The sequence below is a fragment of the Saccostrea cucullata genome, unplaced genomic scaffold (genome assembly GCF_032062105.1).
Source record: "Saccostrea cucullata isolate Sc308-1 unplaced genomic scaffold, CSIRO_AGI_Scuc_v1 ctg1601, whole genome shotgun sequence".
NCBI lineage: Eukaryota > Metazoa > Mollusca > Bivalvia > Ostreida > Ostreidae > Saccostrea > Saccostrea cuccullata.
The window spans coordinates 15,242-26,535 of NW_026938437.1; the positions used below are offsets into that span (position 1 = coordinate 15,242).

The 11,294-nt window shown below is 35.6% G+C and overlaps 2 protein-coding genes across 3 annotated transcripts; one reads left to right on the forward strand and one right to left on the reverse strand.

Annotated features, from left to right (window-relative positions):
* The first annotated feature begins 2,043 nt into the window (after positions 1–2,043).
* Positions 2,044–4,356, forward strand: LOC134250247 (uncharacterized). The gene is made up of 3 exons (XM_062732603.1): positions 2,044–2,467; positions 3,177–3,392; positions 4,200–4,356. Exons 1-3 carry the CDS (start codon positions 2,253–2,255, stop codon positions 4,354–4,356), a joined length of 588 nt encoding a protein of 195 aa, XP_062588587.1. The 5' UTR covers positions 2,044–2,252.
* Positions 4,353–7,520, reverse strand: LOC134250245 (uncharacterized). Of its 2 annotated transcripts, none has more exons than XM_062732602.1 (9): positions 7,393–7,520; positions 7,093–7,201; positions 6,715–6,925; positions 6,002–6,521; positions 5,689–5,875; positions 5,284–5,544; positions 4,934–5,105; positions 4,639–4,778; positions 4,353–4,519 (listed from the first exon to the last, which is right to left on the reverse strand). In XM_062732602.1, the coding sequence occupies exons 4-9, from the start codon at positions 6,476–6,478 to the stop codon at positions 4,353–4,355; spliced, it is 1,404 nt and encodes a 467-aa protein (XP_062588586.1). In that variant the 5' UTR covers positions 6,479–6,521; positions 6,715–6,925; positions 7,093–7,201; positions 7,393–7,520. The 2 variants fall into 2 exon arrangements, with proteins under 2 accessions (XP_062588586.1, XP_062588585.1); XM_062732601.1 differs by having other exon boundaries at positions 4,630–4,778.
* Positions 7,521–11,294: the final 3,774 nt, after the last annotated feature.

The following is an 11,294-nucleotide window of genomic DNA, read 5'->3' on the forward strand; positions in this document are numbered from 1 at the left end:
TTTCAGTCAAAAGAATTCATACGCACTATTTTTGAACTGAAAAATACATATATGCCTACAAATTAAAAAAAGTCAAAAGTTGAATAAAACCTTTACTTTTCCTCTCTATATGACACTTTGACACATTATCATGTTTACAGAAAAATGGCCCTGTTATTATTTCTACTTTCAAAGAGAGTTGCTGAAATTGTTTCCTGGATTTAATTATTTAGTGATGGTTAAAGAAATACCCAATGCATTCATTTCAATCTAATGTCAAGAGACCTTCCGATTGTAGTAACATTCCTGTTGAGATAGATTGTAACAGGTAAAACATAGTAAAAATCACCTTTGGAATAATACAAAGTTTAAAACAAAAAAGGGGAGGGGTTATTTACTTTTAAATTGTTTGAAAATTGGTAATAGGTTTTTTTTTCTGAAAGAAATATGACGATATTACCTCGTTTGAAGTTGCTTTTAAAATATGCTCAATTTTAAGCCATTTTTGGTAGGAAAAATTGTCTGGTCGTCTACACCAAAATAAAAATATAAGGAAGGAATCTTGTTTTAACCCATGTTTTACTATATAACATTTTTTAACTGTAAGGTATATCTACATTATACAGGTAGTGCTTTATATAAAAGAAACTTCACTCCTCAAACGTTATCATTAACATTTTAACATACATGTATTTACAATGACTTGTTGATGTGAATTGAAGTGCATGAAACTTTATATAAGTTGAAAACATGAAATTGTTAGAGTTGGAACATCTTAAAGATTGAAGCATAACCTGTTAGATGACGAATATACTCTTGTATTATGTATATCATTTGACAGTTTTGATCGCCATTAATTCACAATCTTTACAATGTTCCCCTAGCATGGGATATCCGAAACAGAGGTTTGATATGCTCCCCGGGATTTATCAATGTGAGTGGTTGGTATTTATTTTTCCACAAGGAACCGACGTCCATGTTGAATTCCAGTGAATTCCGTCACCAGCAGGGGGCGCACATGGTCGTCCTAGATTTAGAGGAGAAAGAAAAAGTACTCACCAAATATATTGATAGTAAGAGAACAGAAGTGGATCGTGATTTTAGAATAATCTAACGAAAATTTTAATTTTTTAATTTCTTACTGACTGAGTCTTGAAATCCCCCTACATTTAGTTTGGTTTCGATGTTGAACAAAATAAATCAAGACAACTTGTTTTACAATAATTAAATTAAGTTTTAGAAAACTGTTTGGCTTACATTCAGAAGCATATAATGGTGTCTAGATTAGAAATGAAATTTATGTAAACCCTTCTTTTTGAAGAAAACTTCTTTTCTGGAAATTGAAATTGATATATAGTTAAACTATTTACTACTGAGACGATAACGTGCATGAAATTGCGCATTAGCTCTAAGGTAACAATAACTATTATATACAAATACAAGTCTTAAAAGGTTTGAATCTGATTTGAATATTGATAAATCGTAATTTAAGATCGAATATCGAACTATGCTTACATACTCTAAATCTCAAGTACAAACAAAAAAGAAAAAAGAGCCCATATCAACTTAAAAAACATAAAGGAGGGTTTGCTTCGAAATTACATACAGGCAATTATATAGTGGAATTATTTTTTTTTCTTGGTTTCAGAGATGATTTTTTTCAACATTATCAAGGAAGAAATGTAATTGTGTGAGAGAGAGAGAGAGAGAGAGAGAGAGAGAGAGAGAGAGAGAGAAACTTGGAATATATTTAAAGAAAAATGCGTTTGCCATTAAATCCTCGGAAATGTTTTTGTTTTGGAAATGCTAGCGGCAGATAAGAATCCTCTAATTAAGAATGTTTGAATGTAAAGCAAGCCCAATGCTTATTACTGCATGGATATGTTCAGTAATCTGGTTTTATCTCTGCTACAGCCCTTAACCAGACATAACCTATATCATTCTATCACATTAAGAGGATCACTATTACAGGAACTCTCACAATAACAGGAAGTTACAATAATATGAACTGTATTATATAAATAGAAAATCTATTACATTAACCTAAACTCTATTACATTAAAGGGTATATGCAATGCCTACTGTAATAATTTCTGTTTGTTACGATCGCCACAAAATGACCACAGCAAAAAACCGCATCGAAATCCGCGCGGTATTAACAGAGTTATTCCGCTTGTAAAATGTCTATTTTTACCTGCACCGGAAATCTAATTAAGAGAAAATAGAAACAGTCGAAAACGAGGCTCTGTTGTTGTGACGTCACTACGAGGACGATGGCGGCGAATACAGATAGCGATTGTAGCGTTTATAGTGAAGAAAACAGCGATGGGGAGGTTGGTTCATCAAGTTTTGAGGAACCGATCGATGAGATGACCAATTTGGGCACACAACCGTATCTTTTTGAGCCTGAAGCGAGTTCAGACGAGGAATCAGCGGCAGGACGTTCCCCGGAAGCCACAGATCAAGATCGACTTGGGAACAATGACTGGTAGTTATCTATCCTATATTTGTTACTAATGGGCTTTTATATTATTATTTAAATTGTTGAAGTTAGGCTATATGTTCATGATCAATTATAAATATAAATATTCTGTTATCTCTACTACGATGACTGTATATATTCATTGAAACTAGGTGTGGGGTATGATATTACATGGCTTCCTACAGAAGTCTAGCAATTATATCGCTAAATCTTAAAAAGGGGCCTATGGAAACTATTTATCCGATAAAATTAAAGTATCTAACGATAGTGGACTTTTCATTAGAATATTTTATCATGGTTTCTAACTTGTAAAAATCACAAATTCCTAATGTACATAGCATACACGTATTACACCATTACCAGACCAGAGCTCTGTTCTGGCAGCCCTCTGTTTTACACAAACTAAAATAAGAAAACCTTTTTCTTACATTCAATTTGAATTTTGTAATGCAACATGTCTTTCAGAATTAAAATTATTTATTGAATTTTAAATGGATAATTTATTGTACCAGTTATCACAATTTTTGGTCAAGGTTTTTGTAAGCAAATTCTTTTGAGAACTTGTCAGTTGTTACAAGTATGGTATGTTTACCCCCACCCCAAAGTTCATGACTGAACTAACTTTGATTAACATATTCAGATCACAAGTAATTTATTATTTCAAAGTTGAAACATTTCACTCTCCTATTAGAATTACAGACTGATATATTTTTAGGTGCAACTGTGGTCGCTGCCCCCCAATGACTACTATTGCCGAGTCTGTGTGCTGCCAGGAAATTCCACAAGTAATGACTGTACTTGAGGAGGATCCCGGGAAGCCCTGCATCACAGAGCATAATGGTTTCCAACCAGTCTGTCTCCATCCATCAGTTCTACGTACTGCATACTATGTGTATCTACAACAGTATGAAGAACTCCCCGAAACTAATCGGTTAGTATCATTGTCATTTGAAATGCAGATTATAATTTGAATATTGTTCACTACAAAAATATATAGATTTTTAATTTGATTGAAGACAAAAAATGAAGTCAGGTTTCATCAGTTCAAGAATCTTTAATGAATGAGACAACATTAAAATATATAAACAATATTCCTTGAGATCAAGAGTAAAATCTTTATATATAGATGTATATCATGCCTGCATGAATTGTAGATTCCATAGATCAAAAACCGATTTGCATATACATGTATATCAAACAAAGTACCATTAAAGGTCAAAACGAAACATACAAAATTCACAACTTGCAAGTAATGCAAGAATGAAACAATAACAAAGAAATAATTTAACACCCCCCTACAAGTTGTACATAAGTAAAAAGTCAAAAACAATGCAAGAATAATATATCTTAATCTATAGCCAAAAGGCAAGTACTTTACCTTGAATGAACAGCAAAATTAATCCAAAACTAAAGTTTAACTGAAAAAGCATACACAAAACAAACAGACAAAATAACAAAAATAAAAATAATTTTTAAAAAATCATAACAACAGACATCAACAATATGAAATAACTGAAAATTCATAAACAAAACTGACAAAACAACAATAGTCTATTAAAAAAAGTAGTCAAAACAGGGAATAAAAAAATAACTTAAAATGCATAAACAACAGTAAAAGTCAATAACAATCTTTAACATACACATGCCCTAACACACTTAGATATAATTACAAAAATATAATGAAAGGAATAGTGGATTTTTTCATTAAAAAATGTTTTAATCTTGTAATATTTTACAGGCGGATGCGTTACATAGGCTACAGGCAACTGGCCAGATGGTGCTGGGGATGGTTGGGGAGACAAGTACGGGTACCACTTCCTGCTTGTGCAGTCCAGAAAATCCGGGACACGTATCCAGAGGAAGATGGTGCATACCAAGGATTCGGCATGGCCTAATTCCTACGGAACCTTGTAAGCAGCTGACCCACCGCATCGTCTTTCTCGGGGAGTACATACTGGTCGCACAGGGGCGGTGGCGCAACTCTAGGGTCCCCACACTGTGGCATCTTCATGTTGCTGGCCCTTGTCTTAGCAGCATTTGTAAGAACATCGACATACTCTGTAAAAGAATTTATGTCCATCCAGTCTAAATTACCATATGTTAAACCTAAATATTTGTATGTATATATTTATCTGTGATATTACAATGAAGATATAAAATAAATTTACCATAAGTACTTTGCGTCTTGACCTTCTTCACAGTGTAGTCCCCCTTTTTGTGCTTTGGAAATACAATGCTGTATTGAAGATTCCCCTCTCTTGTTGCTGCCTGATCCTTACTGGAATTCTCATTGAAGTGAAGCGCTGCTAAGGCCAAGCTATAATTGAAAACAATTTGTTAATAATTTATTTATGTAAATCACATTATCATAAATCATATTTTTTCCCCGTATGTCACTGTCTCTTTGTAATGACTGTGTACAGTAGGAAATATAAATGGTAAAAGTTTTCTTCAATAAGCAAGACAACGTACCGACTTTGCATTCCAAAGTACGAGAACTTATACATCTTGGGCGCAAACTGATTGATTACTGAATGGAATGCCTCTACACTGGAGGTTTGAAATGATGATGAGAGCATGGGGATGTCCTTCTTCATCTGCCTGCTATTGACAATCGCTTCTAATTTCTCCATCACTTTGGTTCCTGAAAGATACAAAAATGTTTTAATTCTAAAAATTTTCAAATTTAAAATATGAAAAAAAAATTGGTATTTTTATTTTAATTTTATACATGTTGCACTAAGTCATACCCCACCCCCAAATTTAATTTTGTTCCATTATAGTAAATGTAGGAACTTGCAGGATTGTATAAGGGATCTTACCTGGTCTTAACCATCTTTTTCGTCTAGCTGCTGGGTCAAGGTCCCCATGTTCACACCGTTGAAAATGTTGCCCATGACCTTCGTGAATGTTCTGGACCTGGTTGGTAATACTGGTCCACTTTTCCCATCTGAGCTCACTGTCTTCGTCATCAGGTGCTGAGGAGGGTACCCAATACAAATGGTTGACCAGACTTTTTATCCACTCTCTTAGGTGCTCGCAATCCTTTTCTTTGCTTAGGGCCAACAGCTTCTTCTTAAATCCTAAAATTTAAAACATAACTTATATGTTCATCCTGTATAATTATGTTACCAGTAAGTAACGCTTATATCATGCTTTAACATTATCAAGATTAATGTGCAACATTTTCTCCCACCAATAGAAAAAGTAACGCTTTATTTTCATACCTTTTGCTACATGCCACACATCGATGCTATGTGTCGTATCTGGCAGGTTCTCCCGCATCCACTTCGCAACCTGAAGGTGTCTGTCCGTTACTATCTGGCTGATTGGTAAACCATTCTCTTCAAGGTAACGGACTCCTCTGATCAAACCCTCTTTCTCCATAAGGCAACTCCCCCCTACTTCGTTACTCTGAAATGCATTAAAAAATAAATTACAGTTCTAATATCACTTTAATTTACACCATAGAGAAGAAAAAATTCTTACATAATCATTAAACAATTAAAATAACATTTTATCACCCATAATTGTATTTACCTGTATAAGTTGGAGATCGACCACCACATTCTCTGCTAGGTCCATAAGCGTGTAGCTACCAAACTTGGCACAATGGCCAGGTGTATCTGCCCTTCCATCTCCACCTAAATGTAACTGCCGCCCCGACGCCCGTGCTTCTTGTACATAAGAGGCTTGTTGGTCTCTCCACACTTCAGTCACTGCTGGATGGAGGTAACACTGTTGGTGATACATAAAGGTCCTGTAGGAGATGGAAGCCATGTTCAAGAACTTAAACATTCTGACTGATTTGCTTGGAAGAGATCCTGAAAACAGCAATGCACAGGATATTTCGAAATTCCCCGCAGGAATGCTACCAATTAGGGGCTGGCTACTCCAAGTCCGCTGGTAGAAACAAAATCTGCAGTCTTGAGTGATGGAGATGAAGGATCCCTTCAGTTGTTTGATCTCCCCATATGTTGGCTGTGCACAGGAGGGACAATTTGCAAAGAGTTCCATAAGCTGACACTCATAAACAAGGAATTTCCTGTCACGATCGCTCCTGAAATAAAAATATTATATATATTACAATGATGCTTCAAACCTTTGTACTGTTCGACATTATTAACTGACAAAATATAATAAAAATATGATCTAATTTTATAGGAAAAATTAATGGTAATCAGAGAGTTGTGATTTTCCCATTTTTGTGACATTTTTAAATTATTAGTGACTGAGAAAAAATTCAGGATTACCCAAGGTCACTCTCCACAGTTTCATCAGACTCGGTCGACTCGAAGGAATAGTCAGTTTCCTCCAGCTCATCCTGCTCACTTTCAGTCTCCTCTGAGGCAAATGACTAGTTGACAGGAACTTCTATAGGTTGAGCATGTAAAGGAGGAGCTGGTAGTAGATTACAACTCACGCCAATCTCCCTAGTTTTCACCTTTGGGACAGCCTGTACCTCTACAAAAAAACTGAATGTATTAGTATCATTTCAAAATAGCAAAATCTAATATTTTATCCATAGAATAAGTTTTATTAAATACAGAATTATAGTCAACATTAAAATAAGGATTGTCTGGATATCATGCCAAATTTTACCAATGAATTTTGTCGTTATGGATACTTACCTTTATCACAAGTCTTCCACTTGGTCTGAGTATAATGGGACCTTCTCTGTGGCTTCTGGAGGGAACGTTGACACCCCACAGATCTGGTTTCCTTGGGAGTAGCAATATCCTAAAAAAAAAAAAAAAAAAATGAAATGTATCCATAGATAAATAAACGATAATCATGTTTATTGTGGTAAATTTATGATATACCAGTTTTTTTCAAAAATTATATTATGAAACTTGAGACGGCTCTTTTTATTCCTGATTAAATCAAAATATTATTGTGATAAAACTAAATAAGAGTACACAAATAGTTACCTGTTCTACATCTGGAGACTGGTTAGGTACATCTGGAGACGCCTGAGATACATCTGGAGGCTCCTGAAGTACAGCCAGAGACGCGTTAGGTATATCTGGAGACTGTTGAGGTACATCTGGAGACTGTTGAGGTAATTTACATTAACAGGGACTCTATTACTTTAACAGAAACTCAATTACATGAACAGAAACTCAATTACATGAACATAAACTTTATTTTATTAGGAGGAAATCTATTATTTTATCAGGAACTCTATACGATTGCTCAAAAGGAATGGGATATTGAGGCTGAAAACAATGTTATGGGTCAGAATAACCCTAAATGCCAGCAAAGATCAATCACACAGTTTAAAACTTAACAATAATTTATTTACAGTAATATACAAATCATTAAGTACAAACTTAGCAAAAATCTAAAAATACATACATCAGAGTGTCCGTTGCTGCACACAATGTCCCAGTGAAAATATATCCCAGTTGTAACTCAATGGTGCTCATACGACAAGAGTATATCTATGCATCGAATTGACAGGGTATTTATACAGTAATATAAATCTAGAATATTCTAGAAAATGTTAATACATTATATTCCTGGAAAGTTCTGGACATGAATAAAGTTCAAGAATGTTCTAGAAAAAATGACCGAACATGTTGACCACTCTGGAATGTTCAAGAAACTTAATGTTACTAATAAAATACATGATGAAATAATACAAATACAACACACCTCACAACACCTCCCCCCTTAAAAAGTTTGAATGTCAATGAAAACATAAAATTTATGTACATTAATACAAAATCTAATTTGTTCATGATACTCTGGACAAGGCATCTGCAATAACATTGTCTTTGCCTTTGATATGCTTAATAGTTATGTTGTATTCTTGTAACAACAAACTCCATCTAGTCAGTCTTTGATTTTTGTTTGACAATTTATGCAAAAATGTCAGGGGGTTGTGATCCGTATATACAAGAATTGGATGCAAAGTAACATTCAGATAAACATCAAAATGCTGTAAGGCTAACAACAAAGCAAGGCATTCCTTTTCAATGGTGGAATACTTTTGTTGACATTTTGTAAGTTTCTTTGAAAAATAAGAAACAACTCTATCTACCTTATCACTATGTTCTTGAAACAAAGCTGCCCCGATTCCAACATCACTAGCATCAACAGTAAGCTTGAACTGCTTAGAAAAATCTGGAGTTGACAGAACTGGGTTGCTCATAAGGACAGATTTGATTTTATGAAATGATTTTTCACAGTCCTTTGTCCATTCAAAGTTAACCCTCTTTTGTAAAAGATTTGTAAGTGGACTTACAACTGAGGAAAAATTTGGACAAAATTTTCTGTAAAACCCAGCCATGCCCAAAAACCTCATTAACTCTTTCTTGTTTGTAGGAATCGGGAACGTTGCAATAGCTTCCACTTTAGCCATTATGGGTGTAACATAACCTTGACCTATTTTATGACCTAAATACTCTACATAAGCATGACAAAATTCACTCTTCTCAAGATTCACAGTTAAGTTTGCTTTAGCTAAAGTGTCAAATTAAGCACGCATGATTCGGAGATGTTCGTCCCATGTGTTGCTGTATATGACGACATCATCAATGTAGGCCTCGCATCCCTCAAGGTCTTGAAGAAGGGAGTGAATCATCCTTTGGAATGTAGCCGGTGCGTTTTTCATGACAAAAGGCATTACTTTATATTGGTAAAGTCCATCTGGTGTAGCAAAAGCAGATATTTCTTTTGCTCTTTCTGTTAACGGTACTTGCCAGTAGCCTTTCAACAGGTCAAATTTACTGACAAATTTGGCGTTTCCAATGCGGTCAATACAGTCATCGATTCTAGGTATTGGAAATGAATCAGTTTTGGTAACAGAATTCACCTTTCTATAGTCTGTACATAATCGGTACGAACCGTCCTGTTTTGGTACAAGAATACATGGTGAGCTCCAATCACTTTTACTAGGTTCAACAATGTCATTGTCCAACATGTACTGCACTTCCCTTCTTAGGTACTGCAATTTTATTGGATTCAGACGGTACGGATGTTGTTTGATAGGCAGAACGTCACTCACTATGACATCATGACAAGCTGCATTAGTTTTCTTTGGAACATCCGAAAAGATTTGATGATACTCATTCATCAAGTTTTTAACTTGTTCTTTTTGACGAATGTTCAAATGTCCAAGTTTGGCATCCAAATTAGCCAAAACTTCTGAGTTTTTCAAACGAACACTCTGATTACAATCTTTCTCATTCATCTCTACACTCGTATCACTTTCAATACAATTTTGAACAGTCTTAGCATTGGCTAAAGTGGAAACTGGTTTTACAGAATTTCGGTCACACCTTTCAAAATACTCTTTTAACATGTTAATGTGACAAACCCGTTTCTCTTTACGTCGACCTGGTGTCTTAACTACATAGTTTACATCACTGATCTTGCTTTCAATTTCATAAGGGCCATAAAATCTGGCCTGTAAAGGATGACCAGGAATAGGTAAAAATACAAGAACCTTATCACCTGGCTTAAACACCCTATTTCTGGCATCTTTGTCATACCACATTTTCATTTTCATCTGAGAATTCTTCAAATTGTCTTGTGCTAATTTACAAGCATTGTAAAGTTTTTCTTTGAAATCAGACACATAATCTAAAAGATTAAGATCAGTAATCTCAGTCAGCCACTTTTCCTTCAACAATTTCAAAGGACCTCTAACTGTATGACCGAACACCAATTCAAAAGGACTGAACCCAAGAGACTCCTGGACTGCTTTTCCTGCAGCAAATAGTACAAGATGAACCCCTTCATCCCAGTCTTTTTCATACTGGTAACAATAGGTCTTCAGCATTGTTTTTAGGGTTTGATGAAAACGTTCTAGCGCTCCCTGGGACTCAGGATAATAAGCAGTTGATCTATATTGCCTTATACCCAACTCATGCATGACTTGCTGGAACAACCCCGACATAAAATTTGAGCCTTGATCCGACTGAATTGCCTTTGGTGCTCCTACAAAACTGAAGAACTTGGTTAGGGCCTTAACTATGCTCTTTGCCTTTATATTCCTAAGAGGTATGGCTTCAGGGAATCGAGTGGATGTACACATAATGGTAAGTAAATACTGGTTCCCAGATCTGGTCCTAGGCAAAGGTCCTACACAATCCACCAACACTCGACTAAACGGTTCTTCAAAAGCTGGAATTGGTTGGAGAGGGGCGGATGGTATCTTCTGATTCGGTTTACCTACCATCTGACAGACATGACACGACTTACAAAACTCAGAAACATCCTTCCTTAACTTAGGCCAATAAAAATGACTCAAAATCCTATTATAAGTCTTATTGATACCTAAATGACCAGCCATAGGTGTATCGTGAGCTAAACTCATGACATCTCGACGATAAGCAGCTGGGACCACTATCTGATGAACAACACGCCACACTTCATCTGGGGATGCGTCAGGTGGTCGCCATTTTCGCATAAGGATGCCATCTTTCATATAGAAGCATTCTCCAACTTTAGTAGCCTCTTCTGGTGGAAGTGCCCTCTTACTAAGTTGAATGATATCTGGGTCTTTATGTTGTTCAGAGAGTAAACGTTCTCGGCTGAGGATGTCCTTGCCTTGGCTAACTAGTGGATGCAACTCATCATCCTCACCACCAAATTTTGGTAACAGTTCTTTCTTCTCTTGCGTCTTGATATTGTGTGGTTCCATGCTTGTTTGAGTGCCATCAAGGTCAGATAAGAAAGTGTCATTCAAATCAATATCAACAGAGGAATTCGTCTCGTCAAAGGCTTGAGTATTGTCTGCCTCCATTTCTCGTCTTCTGGCCATCGCTCAAGTAACAGCACAGGCTGGATAAATGTCATCATCTTCATCATCGCACATGACATC